Source organism: Trachypithecus francoisi, unplaced genomic scaffold (genome assembly GCF_009764315.1).
Source record: "Trachypithecus francoisi isolate TF-2019V2 unplaced genomic scaffold, Tfra_2.0 Lachesis_group10, whole genome shotgun sequence".
Lineage (NCBI taxonomy): Eukaryota > Metazoa > Chordata > Mammalia > Primates > Cercopithecidae > Trachypithecus > Trachypithecus francoisi.
This window is the reverse complement of record NW_022681455.1, coordinates 58,780,625-58,803,287: the sequence shown is the minus strand read 5'-3', so window position 1 is coordinate 58,803,287 and position 22,663 is coordinate 58,780,625. Positions and strand designations below refer to the sequence as shown.

At 38.1% G+C, this 22,663-nt stretch overlaps 1 protein-coding gene across 1 annotated transcript in view; it reads left to right on the top strand.

Moving 5' to 3' along the window:
• KHDRBS2 (KH RNA binding domain containing, signal transduction associated 2) overlaps positions 1-22,663 on the top strand; it is a 591,787-nt gene that overhangs the window by 374,906 nt on the left and 194,218 nt on the right. Inside the window, exons 5-6 of the mRNA XM_033217544.1 lie at positions 3,828-3,955; positions 15,697-15,895. Of these exons, the coding sequence (XP_033073435.1) occupies positions 3,828-3,955; positions 15,697-15,895 (327 nt within the window). The remainder of the gene's footprint in view (positions 1-3,827; positions 3,956-15,696; positions 15,896-22,663) is intronic.

Below are 22,663 nucleotides of genomic sequence, written 5' to 3'. Positions count from 1 at the left end.
ATATTAGTTTGGGTCCTCCAAGAAGCAGATGTAATAATGGGATTAAACATGTAAGAGTTATATTAGGAAAATTTTCTTGTGGCAAAAAAAGAGGGAACCAAGGAAGGCTGAAGAGCCCTCGCCCTACAATGTCTGACCTCGAGGAAAGAGGGGTGGAATCCTTATGGATTGCCCTGGTGCAATGAAGTTATAAGGTAAGTTCAGCAGTGCTATTAAGGAATCCCCGGAGGCATAGTTAGAGCAATCCTGTGCGGCCAGGAATGGATCTGTGTTAGCATTTAACTACATTTGGTCATCAGCTGGGAGAAGCTTTTGGGTAGCATAGCCTTGGAAGCAATAGGATTTTAGAGCACAGCAACTGGAATCTTTGGTCAATTACATCCGTAGTTGCTGGTCTGTATTCTCTTGGCCACCACAACTCTGACAGGTGGTTTATTTCTCAAAGCATAGCCCTCTAGCTAAGCTCATAAGAAATTCAGTTACATTATATTAGTTGCTTTGCTTACACTAAGAATTAACCTGCAGTGTCAAATATTCATATTAATAATAATAATAATAATAATAAATCCTCTCCATGTTAGATTTCTGTCTAGGAGCTGAACTCCAATGCAGTTGAATTGGTGAGCATGGACTCTGAGCAAAGATTTAAATGGGCAATTCAAACTGTAGTGACACCAGGATATGACATTTGGATATATTCGCCTCCAACTAAGGCTACAGCTGCTCCAAGAAACATTCAGATCACACATGGACCCAAGAACTCCCCCTCTAGGCAGGGCTGGAGAGAGGCTCCTGAAGTATATCTCTCATGTACCGTGCTGACTGGTCCCCTCTGTATTTGTTAGCTTTTGCACAAAACAAACCACCACGATACTTACTGGCATAAAGCAGCAATTTATTATTGATTTCTCCAGATTCTGGGGTTGGCCAGGTGATTTTTCTGACTGCACCAGCTTGACTGGAACAGGGTGGCTTAGGATATCTGGAGATTCAATCCTCACTGTCATGTTTGGATACTCAGACAGGATGGCAGGGAGAGCAGGGATGACTGGAGCCTTTCTCCATGTTACCTCTCATCCTCCAGAAAGCTAGTCTAGGCTTCTTCACCAGGTGGCATAGGGGTTTCCAGTAAGAAGAAAAGGAAAGCTCCAATACACAAGCACTTTTCTAATCTCTGCTTTTGTCATGATGTTTTAGCTAAGGCAAATCACATGGCAAATCCCAGAGTCAGTGTGGTGGAAACTATCTAAGGATATGGATGCAGGGAATCCTGAACAAATTGGCTTAGTCTGTGACACCATCTGATTAGTGTGTTGCTCTTCCTCTCTCTCTTCCCCAGCCTCCTTAACTTCATCCTTTTCCTCCTATTCCTCATTCTTCTTCTTCATATTCTTTATTATTATAAAATGAATAAGAGCACATCTACATTCTTATATTTTCTGATTCTGGCATAAAAAATATTTATGCTCTAAGGTACACTTCTATCTATGTTGAATTCAATTGAAATTTGTTAAAATGTTTATTCTAACCCTCAGTCTTGCCAACAGTGACAATCCATATCTTTCTACAATTCATAAGCACCCCAAGTATCTATGTGTTTTCCTCAGAGAAGAAGCTACAAATATCCCCTTTGAAACTGGTAAACATTACGTTGGGAAATTATGGGATTAATGTTTCATTTTGATAGTACCTGGTCAGTTCACTATATTTCCTGATTCTAATAAAATAATAGACATGTTTCTTCTTAAGTTTAGTTGTTTGAATGAGAAAATTAGGAGGTAGAAATTGAATAATATACAGCTTGTTAGAAACTATAATTTTCTACTCTATGGCTCTTCTGTCAGCTAACTGTGTTGAGACTATTATCACTATAATCAGATGCTGAAGAATATAAACATGAACGCAACATGCTAAAAATAAAATTAAGTGAAATGCTTTGGGGCTTTTTGCTTGTAATCTAGGTGGTTTCTAGAGCATGAGGTAAAGCTGTGCCAAAGAAATCCTTGGAGGCTGAATGCTTCCCTGCCATTTTCTAGACAGAGGTGTGTGGGTGACCCTATGCAGTTTTCATCAGTACCACACATATGCAGAGCTACACTGACATCGTTTGGTGCAGATGATAATCTTAATTTTTAGTCTCACAGATAGGCCTCAGACATCATTGCTGTTAGCCAAACCTCTACAAATATAGTGTTAACTCCTGGACCTCTCTCCTCACCACTAGAAGAGCCACTAGATTGATTTCACTTAAACTATGTTTCCAGAAAAATAATTGATCAGATTGGCCATTTGGCACAAATAACCAGTTACTCAATTTTGTACTATTCAACCAGGGGTGTGTGAGCGTGTGTGTGTGTGTGTGTGTGTGTATGTGTGTGTTGATTAGTAAAAAGAGAAACAGGTGACACTGGCACTTGTTTTTTGAAGGTAGCATTTACCTTTAATGATTCAGCTCCACTCTTGTGTCCTCTTGAATTGGCTGGTATATTTCTGCCCTGATAAAAGAAAAAGTCCCTTTGACTTTGACTGAATCTCTGGTTGTTATTGTGAAATTTGCCTTTTTCTCTGGCTCACACTTTCCCTTAGGCCAATACTGGAACTCGTACAAAATTTGTAGTGTTTAAATATTTCACACTGCGGTCAGATGCAGTGGCTCATGCCTGTAATCCTAGCACTTTGGGAGGCCGAGGTGGGTGGGTCACTTGAGGCCAGGAGTTCAAGACCAGCCTGGTCAACATGGCGAAACCCTGTCTTTACGAAAAATACAAAACTTAGCCAGGCATGGTGGTGTGCACCTGTAATTCCAGCTACTCCGGAGGCTGAGACAGGAGAATTGCTTTAACCCAGGTGATGGAGACTGCAGTGAGCCGAGATCATGCCACTGTACTCTAGCGTGGGTGACAGAGACTGTGTCTCAAAAAAGTAAAATAAATAAAAAGTGAAAATAAATAAATAAATAAATATTTCACATCAAGCTATTTAGTTGGATTCTGCAGCTGCTGGTTGTCTGAAGTAGAGACATACTATCCTACTTCTTTATGGTTGTAATACATGCTCAGTATCTACTCTGGACCCTTGGGATTGCTGTTTTTTGTTTATGCATCAGAAGCTATTTGAATATCACATAGTCATTCATATTCTACACACATTCATTCAAATGAAGTTATTTTTTAGTAATTGTCATGTTAACAATCATAACTTTAGTACATTCCAAGTTTTTGTTTTATGTTGCTGTCTTCCCTTTTCCAGCTAACACATCTCAGCAAATCTAATGTGATGTCCTGCTGAGTATTTTCTTGATAAAATAAACAATTCCAATTTGTCTATATAAAAATAGGAATTTAGGCCGGGCGCGGTGGCTCAAGCCTGTAATCCCAGCACTTTGGGAGGCCGAGGTGGGTGGATCACGAGGTCAGGAGATCAAGACCATCCTGGCTAACATGGTGAAACCCCGTCTCTACTAAAAATACAAAAAACTAGCCGGGCGTGGTGGCGGGCACCTGTAGTCCCAGCTACTCGGAGGCTGAGGTGGGAGAATGGCGTGAACCCGGGAGGCGGAGCTTGCAGTGAGCCGAGATCGCGCCACTGCACTCCAGCCTGGGTGACACAGCAAGACTCCATCTCAAAAAAAAAAAAAAAAAAAAAAAAAGGAATTTAAAGTATATACACTTTTTAATATCATTTTATATTTTTGCATATAAGGTTCCAGGAAACAAATGAAAAAAATTATTTCCTATTGTGTTTTGTTTTGTTTCTTTTTTTTTTTTTTCCAACTCTGAGAACAGCATGTCCTATTTTTAACTCCTCGCATCATGTTTTTTTTCCAGGACTACAATGATGAAATTCGTCAGGAACAACTACGTGAATTATCTTACTTAAATGGCTCAGAGGACTCTGGTCGTGGCCGAGGTATTAGAGGCAGAGGGATCAGAATAGCTCCCACAGCTCCTTCAAGGTACATTCATTCTTACTTTAAATAAATTAAGGATGATGGCAGGCCTTTTCTGTCCTGCTTTATGTCATGATTATCACTAGCAGTAAACAGCAACATCAGCCACAATTACTACCACCACAGCAAAAACAATAACGATGAAAGCTTATCAGGTACAGAAGAGCTTTAAACATATTAACTCACCAAATCCTCCATACTAGGAGATAACTAGCATCTATAGGTGAGAAATTGAAGTAGAGAAAGGTGTATGAAATTAACCTAGGGTCACGTAGACAGTCTGACTCCAGAATTCAGTTTATACTCTTAACAACTACCCCGAGAAAATAAGGCAGCAAATCGGAGATTTTCTACTTTCCTGTTCTATCCTCAGTGTAAGAACACACAGATTATACAACTATTCACCTCTTCAAACCAAGAAACCCTTGTATGAAGAGAAAACTGTAAACTTTTTCTGTGTTTTAAATAGTCCTTGATTTGATATAGTCTTGCTAGATAAGGAAGTAGATAGATAGAAATGCAGAGAGAGATACAGATAACATACATGCCATCAGCCCAGAAGGCCAGAACACTTCTTGCATGGCTGATGGTAAGGATACTCAAAGTTCAGGGGGTATTTATAGCTCCTCTTGGTGATCAGAGAGGATTTTATTTGATTTTGCTTATTTACAAAGAAATTGGCATCTTTTTGTATTAGAATTTGTTTTGCAGGATTCTGAATTGTTCAAGATTTTAATAGAAGGCATTGGTTTGAAAAGAGTTAAAGTAAAAAATATAGCCTTCACAGAACAATTATGTGATTTAATCATTCTCTTCACCTTGTTATAATTGGCCCTTAAATCTCTAAAGGACAGAGATCTAAAATATTATTTAATATATTACATAAAAATTATCTTAAGATATGCTAAGATACTTTTCAGATTCAGTTTATTTACTTAAATTATACCTCAAATACTTTCAACTACCACTATCAACATAGCCACTGTTTGTAACACTTAAATCAAAAATATCTCAAAATGTTTCTCACTGGTCAGAAACAAAAGTAAAGAAGGATAAATTACCAAATAAAATATCAAGGAATACTATTTACTAGAGGTAAAATGCAGTAATTCTAGAAATTCTGTTTCACTAAAAGCAAAACTTCTGAATGTGTTCTAGAGATTATTTATATTTTATCTTTAAAAAATCAAAAATAAGCTGTCTAATGCTGTTCAGGATCATTTGTTTATGCTAAGAATTAATGTGACATAATACAATACTGTACTTTTTTATGGGATGAGTGTTTTTATAAAACCGTGTACATTTCTAAACTCATCTTGATGAGGTAAAAAGAGACTTCATCTTTAATGGATTTAATTATAAGTTAAATCATATGAAATTGCAACTTTTGTAGTTCAACAAATGCCAATTTTACAGCTTTATGTGGTTGAAACTAAGTATAGAGATAGGGCGGATCAAAATAGCCAAATAGGAACAGCTCCAGTCTCCAACTCCCAGCGCGAGCGACACAGAAGACCAGTGATTTCTGCATTTTCAACTGAGGTACTGGGGTCATCTCACTAGGGAGTGCCGGACAATCGGTGCTGGTCAGCTGCTGCAGCCCGACTAGCAAGAGCTGAAGCAGGGCAAGGCATCGCCTCACCTGGGAAGTGCAAGGGGGAAGGGAATCCCTTTTCCTAGCCAGGGGAACTGAGACACACAACACTTGGAAAATCGGGTAACTCCCACCCCAATACTGCGCTTTAAGCAAACAGGCACACCAGGAGATTATATCCCACACCTGGCCGGGAAGGTCCCATGGCCACGGAGCCTCCCTCATTGCTAGCACAGCAGTCTGTGATCTAACTGCAAGGCAGCAACGAGGCTGGGGGAGGGGCGCCCGCCATTGCTGAGGCTTAAGTAGGTAAACAAACCGCTGGGAAGCTCGAACTGGGTAGAGCTCACAGCAGCTCAAGGAAACCTGCCTGTCTCTGTAGACTCCACCTCTGGGGACAGGGCACAGCTAAACAACAACAACAAAAAAAGCAGCAGAAACCTCTGAAGACGCAAACGACTCCATCTGACAGCTTAGAAGAGAGCAGTGGATCTCCCAACATGGTGGTTGAGATCTGAGAAGGGACAGACTGCCTGCTCAAGTGGGTCCCTGACCCCTGAGTAGCCTAACTGGGAGACATCCCCCACTAGGGGCAGTCTGACACCCCACACCTCACAGGGTGGAGTACACCCCTGAGAGGAAGCTTCCAAAGTAAGAATCAGACAGGTACACTCTCTGTTCAGCAATATTCTATCTTCTTCAACCTCTGCTGCTGATACCCAGGCAAACAGGGTCTGGAGTGGACCTCAAGCAATCTCCATCAGACCTGCAGCTGAGGGTCCTGACTGTTAGAAGGAAAACTATCAAACAGGAAGGACACCTATACCAAAACCCCATCAGTACGTCACGATCATCAAAGACCAGAGGGAGATAACACCACAAAGATGGGGAAAAAGCAGGGCAGAAAAGCTGGAAATTCAAGAAATAAGAGCGCATCTCCCCCTGCAAAGGAGCGCAGCTCATCGCCAGCAACGGATCGAAGCTGCTCAGAGAATGACTGACGAGATGAGAGAAGAAGGCTTCAGTCCATCAAACTTCTCAGAGCTAAAGGAGGAATTACATACCCAGTGCAAAGAAACTAAAAATCGTGAAAAAAGAGTGGAAGAATTGACAGCTAGACTAATTAATGCGGAGAAGGTCATAAACGAAATGGAAGAGATGAAAATCATGACACGAGAAATACGTGACAAATGCACAAGCTTCAGTAACCGACTCGATCAACTGGAAGAAAGAGTATCAGCGATTGAGGATCAAATGAATGAAACAAAGTGAGAAGAGAAGCCAAAAAAAAAAGGAAGAAAAAGAAATGAACAAAGCCTGCAAGAAGTATGGGATTATGTAAAAAGACCAAATCTACGTCTGATTGGGGTGCCTGAAAGTGAGGGGGAAAATGGAACCAAGTTGGAAAACACTCTTCAGGATATCATACAGGAGAACTTCCCCAACCTAGTAGGGCAGGCCAACATTCAAATTCAGGAAATACACAGAACACCACAAAGATACTCCTCCAGAAGAGCAACTCCAAGACACATAATTGCCAGATTCACCAAAGTTGAAATGGAGGAAAAAGTCTTAAGGGGAGCCAGAGAGAAAGGTCGGGTTACCCACAAAGGGAAGCCCATCAGACTAACAGCAGATCTCTCGGCAGAAACTCTACAAGCCAGAAGAGAGTGGGGGCCAATATTCAACGTTCTTAAAGAAAAGAATTTTAAACCCAGAATTTCATATCCAGCCAAACGAAGTTTCATAAGTGAAGGAGAAATAAAATCCTTTACAGATAAGCAAATGCTTAGAGATTTTGTCACCACCAGGCCTGCCTTACAAGAGACCCTGAAGGAAGCCCTAAACAGGGAAAGGAACAACTGGTACCAGCCATTGCAAAAACATGCCAAAAAGTAAAGACAATCGAGACTAGGAAGAAACTGCATCAACTAACGAGCAAAATAACCAGTTAATATCATAATGGCAGGATCAAGTTCACACATAACAACATTAACCTTAAATGCAAATGGACTAAATGGTCCAATTAAAAGACACAGACTGGCAAACTGGATAAAGAGTCAAGACCCATCAGTCTGCTGTATTCAGGAGACCCATCTCACATGCAGAGACATACATAAGCTCAAAATAAAGGGATGGAGGAAGATCTACCAAGCAAATGGAGAACAATAAAAACCAGGGGTTGCAATCCTAGTCTCTGATAAAACAGACTTTAAACCATCAAAGATCAAAAGAGACAAAGAAGGCCATTACATAATGGTAAAGGGATCAATTCAACAAGAAGAGCTAACTCTCCTAAATATATATGCACCCAATACAGGAGCACCCAGATTCATAAAGCAAGTCCTTAGAGACTTACAAAGAGACTTAGACTCCCATACAATAATAATGGGAGACTTCAACACTCCACTGTCAACATTAGACAGATCAACGAGACAAAAAGTTAACAAGGATATCCAGGAATTGAACTCATCTCTGCAACAAGTGGACCTAATAGACATCTATAGAACTCTCCACCCCAAATCAACAGAATATACATTCTTCTCAGCACCACATCGCACTTATTCCAAAATTGACCACATAGTTGGAAGTAAAGCACTCCTCAGCAAATGTAAAAGAACAGAAATTATAACAAACTGTCTCTCAGACCACACTGCAATCAAACTAGAACTCAGGACTAAGAAACTCAATCAAAACCGCTCAACTACATGGAAACTGAACAACCTACTCCTGAAAGACTACTGGGTACATAACGAAATGAAGGCAGAAATAAAGATGTTCTTTGAAATCAATGAGAACAAAGATACAACATACCAGAATCTCTGAGACACATTTAAAGCAGTGTGTAGAGGGAAATTTATAGCACTAAATGCCCACAAGAGAAAGCTGGAAAGATCTAAAATTGACCCTCTAACATCACAATTAAAAGAACTAGAGAGGCAAGAGCAAACACCTTCAAAAGCTAGCAGAAGGCAAGAAATAACTAAGATCAGAGCAGAACTGAAGGAGATAGAGACACAAAAAACCCTCCAAAACATCAATGAATCCAGGAGATGTTTTTTTGAAAAGATCAACAAAATTGATAGACCGCTAGCAAGACTAATAAAGAAGAAAAGAGAGAGGAATCAAATAGACGCAATAAAAAATGATAAAGGGGATATCACCACCAACCCCACAGAAATACAAAGTACCATCAGAGAATACTATAAACACCTCTACGCAAATAAACTAGAAAATCTAGAAGAAATGGATAAATTTCTGGACACTTAAACTCTTCCAAGACTAAACCAGGAAGAAGTTGAATCCCTGAATAGACCAATAGCAGGCTCTGAAATTGGGGCAATAATTAATAGCCTACCCACCAAAAAAAGTCCAGGACCAGATGGATTCACAGCTGAATTCTACCAGAGGTACAGGGAGGAGCTGGTACCATTCCTTCTGTAACTATTCCAATCAATAGAAAAAGAGGGAATCCTCCCTAACTCATTTTATGAGGCCAACATCATCCTGATACCAAAGCCTGGCAGAGACACAACAAAAAAGATAATTTTAGACCAATATCCCTGATGAACATCGATGCAAAAATCCTCAATAAAATACTGGCAAACCGGATTCAGCAGCACATCAAAAAGCATATCCACCATGATCAAGTGGGCTTCATCCCTGGGATGCAAGGCTGGTTCAACATTCGCAATCAATAAACGTAATCCAGCATATAAACAGAACCAAAGACAAGAACCACATGATTATCTCAACAGATGCAGAAAAGGCTTTTGACAAAATTCAACAGCCCTTCATGCTAAAAACACTCAATAAATTTGGTATTGATGGAACGTACTCAAAATAATAAGAGCTATTTATGACAAACCCACAGCCAATATCATACTGAATGGGCAAAAACTGGAAAAATTCCCCTTGAAAACTGGCACAGACAGGGATGCCCTCTCTCACCGCTCCTATTCAACATAGTGTTGGAAGTTCTGGCTAGGGCAATCAGGCAAGAGAAAGAAATCAAGGGTATTCAGTAGGGAAAAGAAGAAGTTAAATTGTGCCTGTTTGCAGATGACATGATTGTATATTTAGAAAACCCCATTGTCTCAACCCAAAATCTCCTTAAGCTGATAAGCAACTTCAGGAAAGTCTCAGGATACAAAATTAATGTGCAAAATTCACAAGCATTCTTTTTTTTTTTTTTTTAGACAGAGTCTCGCTCTGTCGCCCAGGCTGGAGTGCAGTGGCTGGATCTCAGCTCACTGCAAGCTCCGCCTCCCGGGTTTACACCATTCTCCTGCCTCAGCCTCCGGAGTAGCTGGGACTATAGGCGCCCGCCACCTCGCCCGCCTAATTTTTTGTATTTTTTAGTAGAGACGGGGTTTCACCAGGCGTTCTTGTACACCAGTAACAGAGAAACAGAGAGCCAAATCAGGAATGAACTTCCATTCACAATTGCTTCAAAGAGAATAATATACCTAGGAATCCAACTTACAAGGGACGTCAAGGACCTCTTCAAGGGAACTCCAAACCACCGCTCAGTGAAATAAAAGAGGATACAAACAAATGGAAGAACATACCATGCTCATGGATAGGAAGAATCAATATCGTGAAAATGGCCGTACTGCCCAAGGTTATTTATAGATTCAATGCCATCCCCATCAAGCTACCAATGAATTTCTTCACAGAATTAGAAAAAACTGCTTTAAAGTTCATATGGAACCAAAAAAGAGCCCGCATTGCCAAGACAATCCTAAGTCAAAAGGACAAAGCTGGAGGCGTCATGCTACCTGACTTCAAACTATACTACAAGGCTACAGTAACCAAAACAGCATGGTACTGGTACCAAAACAGAGATATAGACCAATGGAACTGAACAGAGTCCTCAGAAATAATACCACACATGTACCGCCATCTGATCTTTGACAAACCTGAGAGAAACAAGAAATGGGGAAAGGATTCCCTATTTAATAAATGGTGCTGGGAAAATTGGCTAGCCATAAGTAGAAAGCTGAAACTGGATCCTTTCCTTACTCCTTATACGAAGATTAATTCAAGATGGATTAGAGACTTACATGTTAGACCTAATACCATAAAAACCCTAGAAGAAAACCTAGGTATTACCATTCAGGACATAGGCATGGGCAAGGACTTCATGTCTAAAACACCAAAAGCAACGGCAGCAAAAGCCAAAATTGACAAATAGGATCTAATTAAACTAAAGAGCTTCTGCACAGCAAAAGAAACTACCACCAGAGTGAACAGGCAACCTACAGAATGGGAGAAAATTTTTGCAACCTGCTCATCTGACAAAGGGCTAATATCCAGAATCTACAAAGAACTCAAACAAATATACAAGAAAAAAACAAACAACCCCATCAAAAAGTGGGCAAAGGATATGAACAGACATTTCTCAAAAGAAGACATTCATACAGCCAACAGACACATGAAAAAATGCTCATCATCACTGGCCATCAGAGAAATGCAAATCAAAACCACAATGAGATACCATCTCACACCAGTTAGAATGGCAATCATTAAGAAGTCAGGAAACAACAGGTGCTGGAGAGGATGTGGAGAAATAGGAACACTTTTACACTGTTGGTGGGACTGTAAACTAGTTCAACCATTATGGAAAACAGTATGGCAATTCCTCAAGGATCTAGAACTAGATGTACCATATGACCCAGCCATCCCACTACTGGGTATATACCCAAAGGATTATAAATCATGCTGCTATAAAGACACATGCACACGTATGTTTATTGCGGCACTATTCACAATAGCAAAGATTTGGAATCAACCCAAATGTCCATCAGTGACAGACTGTTTTAAGAAAATGTGGCACATATACACCATGGAATACTATGCAGCCATAAAAAAGGATGAGTTTGCGTCCTTTGTAGGGACATGGATGCAGCTGGAAACCATCATTCTTAGCAAACTATCACAGGAAGAGAAAACCAAACACCGCATGTTCTCATTCATAGATGGGAACTGAACAATGAGATCACTTGGACTCGGGAAGGGGAACATCACACATCGGGGCCTGTCATGGGGAGGGGGGAGGGGGAAGGGATTGCATTGGGAGTTATACCTGATATAAATGACGAATTGATGGGTGCTGACGAGTTGATGGGTGCAGCACACCAACATGGCACAAGTATACATATGTAACAAACCTGCACGTTATGCACATTATGCACATGTACCCTAGAACTTAAAGTATAATAATAAAAAAAGAAAAAAAACAAAGAAACTAAGTATATATTTAGGATACCTGAGGAGGGCACACACTTTTCTATTTCATATGCCTTAAAATGGGGGGGGGGCATTAAAATAATGAATTTATCTGCATTTGATAGTATGAAATCATCATAGTAATAGATTTTGTTTTGTTATTGATATCCCTTAGTAGAATTTTGCATCTGGCATTTTTGAGTGGACCATATAAGATTTTAATTCCAGAGAAGCCTTATTCTAAGATTTTAATCCATTTAAATAATTGAATATAGGATAGTGCATTATGGTCTGGATTTTAATATATCTTCTTAGAAGAAAAATTTGATTGAAAGATTTTACTGTTTAATCTCATATAACATACAGATCTGATACTATATACATAAAAATAAAATAAAATTAACATTAAAAATTAAATTTCACTTCCAGTGCTGTACTGATATCATTAGTGGTGCTAGCATTAATGAGAGGAAATGAAACAGAATTTTATTGTCTTCTATTTCAAACAGTATGATAAACTGTATCTACAATATAAAATGAGTAAGAAAATAGCCTTGCAAAATAGAAAATCATATTAATAAGAGAACTTTGCATGAGTTAATGGTTGCTAATTTGAATTAAGTCATGAAATTATTACTTTATGAAGTTATTTAATTACACTTATATTAAAAAAGATGATGTCTAGAATATTTTTAAATTATATAATTTGTTGAAAATATATTTAATTAAAACAATTTACATTTCAATAATCCTGTCTATAACTTTAATTTTCCAATAATAATGTGCAACAGAGAATAAAGCATTACATCTATATATTGTAATAATAATTTATTTTGCATTATTGATGAATGAAAATATATGACATCTCTAACACGTATCACCACTCCATGTTGCAGTGAGTACAGTCACTGGAAAATGAAACATTAGGGATAAATTTTGAAGGCTTTTGTTTACCACATTGAGAACTAATACATGGAACTAATAGAGTTTTTTTAAAGAGGAGAGTAATCATATTTATTTATATGAAAGACTACTCAGTTATCCCTGTAGATGATGCAGAAGAGTTACAGTGATTGAGAGAGAGAGACAGAGACGGAGAAACCATCTTATAGCAAGGGAGCCAATGGGAAAATGAGTCCATCATCCAAGGCAGATAAAAATGAGCAGCATTTGTAATAGATAGGGATAGGGCCAGATTAGAGATTAACATTTATATGAATTAATGCCAATTAGATGTTGGATAAGAAGGGTTCCCCAAGAGAAAGATAAATTTTTGGTGTCTAGATTGATGAGAAATTGATGATATCATTAAGAGTAGGTGAAGGATCAAATTAAATGAAGAATATAATTATTCCTGTAAATAATCTGAGCTCTGTGGATGGCTGGTGTGACCTTGGGCAGGTAACTTGTACCCTCCATGCCTTAATATCTCAACTTATGTTTAAAATAGTTTAGAACTGCCCACATGACAAGCTTGTCAAGATGCTTAAATTGGAGTATTCTTTTAAGGCAGTGGTTCCCAAATTGGCCTGTATTTTGGAATCGCTGGGAGCTCCCTGTCTCCAGAGATTATGGTTTAATTGGCCTAGGATATGGCCTGGAATTTGGAATTTTCAAAAGATTCTCAGGTAACTTTAACATGCAGGCAAGTTAAGAAACTTCTGATATAAAGAAGACAAGCCAAGATATGGCATTGTGTTAGGAAGAAAGAGATTATAGTCATCATCAGAGGTAGAGATTGCAGGGTACAACCATGAGATCAAGGATAGAAATTGGGTACATCCAGATTCCCAAGTGGGTCCAGAAGCCAGTGAAAGAGGATAAGGAGTAAGAAGGAAGAATGAGGAAAAGTAGAGAAAAGCAGAGTCATAAAGTCCGAAGAAACATTTTCCAGATAATGGTCCACAATCTTAAAAATAGTAGAAATGTGCTGTGGCATGGAAACTGTAAAGAAATCTAGTGGATTTGGAAATCAGTAGGCTACTGGTGATCTCAGCCAAGAGCACTTTCAATAGAGGGGTGAAAGCAAGAACTAGACTGATAACATTCAGTTCAGAAATGTAGAGGAAGTCAGACAAATAAAGGAAAGGATACTGTGGTGTGGTTTTAGCCAGGGGCAGTATCCTAAAAAAAGTGATGTGAGTTAAGTTGGAGGAGAGAACAAGGAGGTTAATATTCCAGCGAAAGAACATAGTGGATAAGAGGTAATGAGTCAGGTTCAGGAGACAGGTTTGCTAGGGCTGTGTCTGGTAGTCAGTTGATGAAGGAAGAAAATGGAAAATTAGATTTGATATGATGAGCATCATATAATATTAGAGCAGAAGGAAGTACTAAAAATTTAGAAATCTGCATTTTACTCATTAGAAAAATATATCTACCTCAAGCCTGGGTAATTATAATACTTACCCATGACTATTCAATGGTATAGTGAAGACTTGTGCATATAGTTTACAGTAGGGTGACCATATAATTTATTGTCCACACATGGATACTTTTGAGAGTGTTAAAATGCTAAACTGAACAGGAAGCTAGGACAACAGTTCTAAAACCTGGACATATGCTCATCTTGCTTATGAGGAAACAGAAATGTGTTTGGAGGAGCAGTGAAGGCAAAACTGGTTTTTACATCCCTTTATATATTATCATGATAATACAGAATACTGTATTCTCAGCCATGTTGTACTTGAAGCCAGCACTGGGCCTCTGGATCTTTGTGTTTCACCCTCTCCCAATCTAGGAGAGTATTCTTTATACATTAGACTCACAATAAGTTCTTTGATCATTTCTCTATTCATCAGCTCTATAAGCTATTTAAAAATTTTAAAGGCTTTTTCCGCATTGGTATTCTTCACTCATAAAAGCTCACTTTTATTTTAAGCAAGAAAGAGCAATCTGACTGCTATTCATAGCAGACAGCATAACCTACGTCCCCATATGTGGCTACAGCCAAATACTGTGATTGTTGACATCCCAATGATCATCATTTTTTTTTTTCCAAAGCTTTAGTGTTCCCACTGAAAGCAGTGCTATCTAGAGGCCAACCTTTCAGACATAATAAAAAGTGAAATAACTGTGCTTTTGCCCAAAGACTTCAGAAAAACACTCAACCTTTCTAAAAGCTTCAAAATACCATAAAAATTGGCTACAACCATTTGATCTTACACTTTTATTGCAAGCTAATTTTGTATCAAGAACTGCAATACAAAGTATTCAGTCTATTATTTTTATTACAGATACTAAAGTATTCCTCTAACACCGTAGTTACCATAAGAAAATATGTTCTGTCAGGAACAGCACCAGCTCAGGGGGTTACATGCATGATGATAAATCAGTGACAAAGAGTTGTGATTTCAAGTGACCTCAAACTTAAGCTCCTGTAATAAAATGATATCACTATGGTTAGACTTCCACATTTTATTTAAGTGCAGACAATTTTTTTTTTTTTTTTTTTTTTGGTGAATGACAGCATTGTCCATCACTGTCTATAATCCCCAGCATAGAGGAGATGTAGACATCTAGCTGCTCAGTTTCAGAGATGGTCCAGTGAGTCATATATCAGACAATGCTCTGATTTGTGTCTTCTTGGAGAATTTGGAATTTAATAGGGTTATATTCAGAGTGGGTTTTTGTTTGTTTTTTTCTTTGCTTTGGGTTTTTAGTTATGTAAAAGACAATAAAAAAGTATTTTACATGGTTTTTACAAGAACTAATCATAGTATTTACAATTATTGTCTTCCATAGATATCAACACACTTTGTATCTTATATAATTTCTATTAAACACACACACACACAAAGAGAGAGAGAGAGAGAAATTTGTATTTCTTTCATTGTATGGAGGCTGTGGGAGGAAAGCTTTTTCTGTGATAGGCTCTTTTCTCGCATCACCTGTTTCTCATCTATACATGACTTGTTTGTCTTAGGGGCCGTGGGGGTGCCATTCCTCCTCCTCCACCACCTGGACGAGGTGTTCTCACCCCTCGAGGAAGTACTGTAACCCGTGGAGCCCTTCCAGTGCCACCTGTAGCAAGAGGTGTCCCTACCCCTCGAGCCCGGGGGGCACCAACAGTGCCAGGATACAGAGCGCCTCCACCTCCAGCCCATGAAGCTTATGAAGAATATGTAAGTACTCTCAAGAAATCAGTTGTAAGGATGAGTTAAATTGATTAGTTAACAAGCTACATCTCAAACTGTTCATATACTGTGAATATAGCAGGTAATGTTTGTTACAGAAACGAATGTCATTTGCAACAGAATTTAAGCAGTGCATTTAAATGAGAGCATTTTGAGAAAAGGTTTTGTTTTACAGGTATCATCACTGTTAGTGCTAGTTAAAGAGCTTGTATTTTAAGAACCAAACTATCCCGAGGCTTTCTTATCCTTAGGAAGTTTGATCAGATTTCAAATGAGAAATAATAATAAACAAAAGGTGAATTGCCATGTATTCAGAGATTTCTGGAACTTGATAAAGATTAGCATAAAACTCAGAAATATTTGACAAATATAATATGATTATATTATACACTTTGGGAATATTGTAAGACGGTGTGGCTGGTCTTTCATTTATATATCCTGACTCTTTCTTTCACCATGTTAAAGATGGGATTGGCATAAAAAATTCAAAAAAGTATACAATGAGCAGATGAAATGCAGTGTTTCCAAGCATCCCCCTCCTTTCCTATCTACTATATCTTTTGGTCATCTTATGTATCTACACATCTTTTAACCTTTAGTTCTGGTTGTCAGTATTCCACTAATTACATCGTGGTCCCTGTGTTCATTTCTCAGACTAGATTGTGAAACTTGTGAAAAGGGAAAATTTACTAACAGTGTAACAATAAGAAGTCGTCTATAAATGTTAAATTTAACTGATGCAAGCCAGATCATTGTACTATGAAAAAGATTTATTTTGCCTTTAACCTCTCCAGCATGTCCACCTCCTGATCTAGGTATTTGTTTCACGCAACTGTCCATAAGCGTGCTGTCCTGTTCAACGTCTTACATAAATTATTGCTCATTAAACAAACTCGTCAAATACAGTTACTGTCACATACGGGGCACTCAAAACATATGGACTGGTTAATAGTCAAAACTTAGCTATAAAATAAAGTGAATATAGTTTATAGGTATTACTAAGAGTATATTAATTTTATCATGTATTCATTTTTAGGAATAATGTTACTGCTTAAATATGAAATATTGACTATTATCTATAAGAGTGAAGTAAGTGTAAAAATCCACTTCTACTGGAACAGATGAAATGTGTTCATCTAAGCATCTTTACTACATCAAGTATCAATATTTAAAAACTTAGACAATCAACCCACTTGCTTTTATCTATTCAGTCAGTCAGGGGTCACTGAGCCGCCATCTTATTTTAGGTGTGTTCTCAAGGTCCTGGAGACATATCTGTGAACAAATCAAACCAAATGTCTGCTTTCATAAAGCTTACATTTTAGTGGGAAGAGACAGAAAACAAACATATGTAAACAAATGAATAAAAATTAGTGATGTAGAGGTAAGTGCTCTAGAGAGAGATGAGGAGAGTCCACTGCCAGAAAATGGGTGGTTAGGGAAGGTCTCACTGAAGTGGAGGCATTTGAGCAAATGCTTAAAATAATTGAGGGTCTTGGCCAGTGGCTGCCTCTGTAAACACTTATCCCTGGTAGAGAAAACTGCAAGCATAAATGCCCTGAAGTGGAACCTGTTTGAAATATTTGGGGATCAGCAAGGAGGACATTAAAGCTGGAGCAGAATGTGTGAGGGAGAGGTAGCAAATAACACTGGGGCAGTGGACAGTCCAATTCATGGTGCTGTTGGAGGGTGCGGAGGAGGAAAGTGGCATGATTAGATTTATATTTTGAAAGGTTTATTCTGCCTACACCGTGGATAATAGAACATGAGGGTGGAGGTAGGCACACAAGTGGAAACAAGGAGACTGTTAACTGGTTGCGGTGCCCCCGCACCCACCCCATGACAGGATGATGGAAGGGATGAGAGGACGTTCAATTCTAAGTGTACTGCAAAAATCATCTGTTAAGATTTGATGATGGAAAATATGTGGATGTGTGAAAGAAAGAGGAGTAAAGGAATGTTTTTATAAAGTGAAGGTGATTAGACTGAATGACTGGATTAAATTGAGACATTGTTTATTGAAATGAAGATATCACAAGGGAAGTTGAAGGTTCAGTCTGAGATTCCTAAGTGTCACTGGGTGGACAAGATGTGGCATTTCAAAACAGCAGCATCTCAAGGTCTGAATTCTAGCTTTGACACTACCTGTGTAATTTTATAAACACTTTGAGGTTTGGATTTCTCTTCTATCTAATGGGAATAATTGTTTCAGCCTCTCAAGACTCTATTGAAGATTAAAAATAAATATTCATAAGCACTTATAAGCATGTGTAAATACCTAGAATGTTGTTGGTATTCAGTAAAAGGTAACTATTACATAAAATTTTATCATATATAATATTCTTTAATTTTTGTTTGTGATAAGTTATGGACGCTTTGAAGTCATAGATACTTATAATCTATTTTTTGTGAATCAGGCATTATTGATTGCAAAAAGCAGACGCACTTTCAACTTCATTTAGTAAAAGTTTTAAAAAGCTGGCTTTGGGGGAAGTGTCATATGAATATTAGTTCATAAAATCCTGCCATAGGAATGCCAGGAATTCCATCTGAGCTTAAGAAAGGTCTGTACCAAATGGGCGCGGTGGCTCACGCCTGTAATCCCAGCACTTTGGGAGGCCGAGACAGGTGGATCATGAAGTCAGGAGATTGAGACCATCCTGGCTAACATGGTGAAACCCTGTCTCTACTAAAAATACAAAAAGCCGGGCATGGTGGCATGTGCTTACAGTCCCAGCTACTCAGGAGGCTGAGGCAGGAGAATTGCTTAAACTCGGGAGGCAGAGCTTGCAGCGAGCCGAGATCGTACCACTGCACTCCAACCTGGGCGACAGAATGTCTGTCTCAATAAATAAATAAATAAATAAATAAAAATAAAAAGGGAATTAGAAAACTATAAGGAATCTCTCTTTTTATCTCATCTCTGTTTTGTCTGCATGTGTTTCCATTCCATTTTATCTACATACTGGATTTTTTTTTTTTTCTTGGCTCCTCTGACAATGTGACTTACATGTGGTAAAATACCTCCACCCAGGGCTGCCATGTTTTTCTGTTCAGCTCTAGTCACCAACAGATACTAGCCTGTCCATTCTGTTCCATATCCTCGGTGGGAAAATGGCATTCAGCCAGGGTTGTCAGGTGTCTAGCACTAGTCAGTCACTAACTATAGGGAAGAAGTCAATTGAAATTAGGTCTGGGATCTACCACTCATCAGTCACCAATGGCAAGGGGAGGGGAGAAGTTTGCACAATATAAACGTAGTTACTGGGAACCCAGCCCCAACATGGAGAGACACTAATTTTTAGAGAGGAAAAAGTATTATGAGCTTGGCAGACATCCCAAAATCTATCTAGGAGAACATACTATTGATAATGGTAAAAAGTATATAGATATATTTTTGAAAAACTGTTTATAGCATATTTTATGAAAACCTGTCCTGTATTATATTTTCATTATTTTTGTTTCTAAAAGCAATTTAATGAGTAAGGTTTAATACGTGGCTGATAGGCTGCTGGCTGCAATCTTTGAAATCCTTAGTGCCCAACCCCGATTAGCACTCAAGAGCTGCTACTCTCTGCTCTAATTTTAGACTATTGATTCCTCTGCAAGGGGTAAGAAAAACAAAAGTTTAAGTGTTTCAATAACAAAATAATAGCACCGTGCTGAGTTGATGGTGAAAATCTCAAAGGAGTTCTTAACTTTCAGATAAAATTTCTTAGAAAAGCTTCCTTTTATTGTAAATCACACTATGAGTCAATTCACTCTTCAGACTTCTTTCTCCCCTGCTGGGTTTTCCGTGTTAAATTTCTGACCACATAGAATGTATTTAGGTAATCAAATCCACTCCTGGCAGCTGGCCTGACAAGAGACAGCTTACTGTAATTGAGAATGCTGTTTAAAACCATCATTAGTGTTAGCTGAGTCTTAAAAGTTTTTTGAATTTTAGTGTGTTACACATCGTAACCCAGACTTTAAATATTTTAAAGCTTTTTTTCATTGACCTTCTGCTAAGACGGTATATTTACATTTTGTAGATCCATCTTCATGATTGAAGTAGATTTGCCGAATCAAAAATAATATTTCAATAAAAGCTTCCATAGGACAAAATATTAAGCATTATCAGCTCTACCAGTGCTAAAAGAGAATAAATTAAAACTAAAACTTTTGAATACCTCCTAGGTTCCAGTCACTGTATATTAACTCTCTTAATCTCAGGATAATACTAGCAACTAGTTTTAGATTTTACTATTTTAGTAGGTAAAGAAACTGAAGCTTGGAACTGAGAATTGCATCCACTTTTCTGTCTCTACAACCTCTCTACCTGATGCATTGTGTTTCCTCTTGGTAAAGAACCATAAAGTATCCTGTAGAGTACTGTCTCACAGAGAACTCACACCGTTTCACACAGATCAGTTGTACTTCATACTCCCATCTAGACCACTAGCCAGTGTTTTAGTCCTCTCAGCAGTACTTAGGACATCTCCCAGTATTTATACCTACATGAATACCTCCAACTACAGAGAACTCAATACCTCCAGAAACTAAGTGCTGGAAATATACAAACTGTAGTTAAAGAGAAACTGTACTCTAAAAAGTATGCCATCTAGTGGGAGAGACAGCATTAGTCCAACAATTAACATATATGCATTTGCTATATAGGGCTCTTATCTTACTCTCCCTCTATTAGAAGTCATTTGCTATTATCTTATCTCACTTACAAGATTTTATACATCCTAAAGGCAGTGTTTCTTAAATTTGCTTTTTCTTTTCAGTACTAAGTAAAGTGCTTTGAATTGAACCTACTTATGATATTTAGGGGAAAAGGTTATACATATGCATGCTAATACATATATAAACATATATATTATGACAGTAGAATATGGCATATAATAAGTACCAAATAGAAAATATGCCTGCTCCAGTAAAGGGAATTATCACTGATGGCTATATGGCTGTTTTAGAAAACCTCTAAGAGGGTAAGAAAAACAACTGCAAGGAGACCAGGATAATAGTTATAACATTTAGAAGCAGAGACAAGAGTGAGAAAACTCCATGCAGAAGGGATGGTAAGAGCAAAGACAAGAAAAGGAAACTTTCAAAGCAAGTCTAAAGAATCTGGAAGAACAATTTGGTGACATAGAATTTCTTTAAGATAGCAGGGAAATAATGGAGAGAAAAGTAGAGAAGAGTTACATATACCCTCAAGGCTGAGGTTGTAACTTCACTTATAATAAAATGCCACCTGAAGATTTCATAGCAGAAGGTAACCTGAGGTTTTGGGGAATTTCATAATTCTTAGTTGTCTAGGGTAGATTAAAGAAGAGGATGAAGAAAGGAGAAGATTTAGGGAATTAACAATAGTGAGGCTTACTGAGATGTGGTCCTACCTATGATGACAGGGATGAGACTGGAAGTATTCAGGCCAAAGGTAAAGCTGAAGGTAAAAACAATAGGTTTGATGGCAAGTGCATTTGGAAAGAGTAAGAAAAACCAAGCAGGCCTCACTCAAATGTGTGTTTGTACATGGGAATGGTTAAAGGAAGAGGCACAGGAAGGAAGGCCATAATGGGGAGGGGTGGACAGTGAAGGAGTGACTTTGATGCTAAAGAAGCTCCCTCCATGGCTGTGGGAGGGGATTATAAATGTGTTTACATGGTCGTCACTCTTTGTTGCAAAAGTAAGGAATTTTACCTGCAATCCCCAGGTGACATCCCCACCTATCACACTGCCCTTTGGGTCAAATGGTGGTAGAGGGGGCATGACTATCTGTGAAGAAGAGTTAGACATTTATTTAGTTTGGGTTTAGAGAAATATTTTGTTTGCATTATTTAGATATTGCTACTGTTCTGTTGTAGAAATATTTCCAGGAATACTCCTACCATCTCACCTAGTGTTGTGACACAAGTATTCACAGATAGAGGTTTTACGGCTATCGATTGTGAACTACAACACTGATACAGGAAAGACGTGATTAGTGGAGGAGAAATAAGGTTTGAATTATATTGGGCCAGATTATGCTCTGTGGACAACTCTTTCAAATCATTCAGCTCAGCTATGAAACAGACTTGACAGAAGTTTCCCCAAATATCAGAACAATGCTAATGGCTATAACATAACTAGCAATGAGTTGTGAAACAGAAATGCACTTTTTAAAACTATCTGTAACAACTCTATTTTTTTTCTATCAACCAGCTAAAGAAAAAAATCCTTAATTTTCTTTCTTCTCTATAGAAAATATTATCAAAATTATTTTCATATTAGAAGATGATCAAAACGTAGACCTCCAAAAAGCATAGGGATTCGTTGACTAACAAAACAGAAATTCTGTATTGTTTTCTAGATTTTGTGATGTTAATAGTATTTTCAGGTTTAGAAAATTTACAGTTGTTTGTTATTGCTTTTCTCATTCAAAATAAATATTCACTTTCCTGCCAACTATGTATACATAATTTTTAAATCTTTTTCTTAAACAGAGAATGCAAAATTATATAGTTTTGAGGCCCCATAAACTTTGCATCCCACCCTGAAGAGGAAAATAATGGCAACATTTATAGGAAAATACACATCTCTAAGGGGGACAGAGCAGTGAGAGAGTGTTTAAAGAAAAAACTGTGTCACCTTAGTTTCCTTCTGGTACTAAAAGTCTGTTCTCTGCTTAGCTAGAACCAAGTTAGTGCTGTTAATAAGTATGCTATTCCTTGTGGAAATGCTGTCCTTTTAACAAAGGTTATATAGTGTAACAGTAACAAAGGTTAC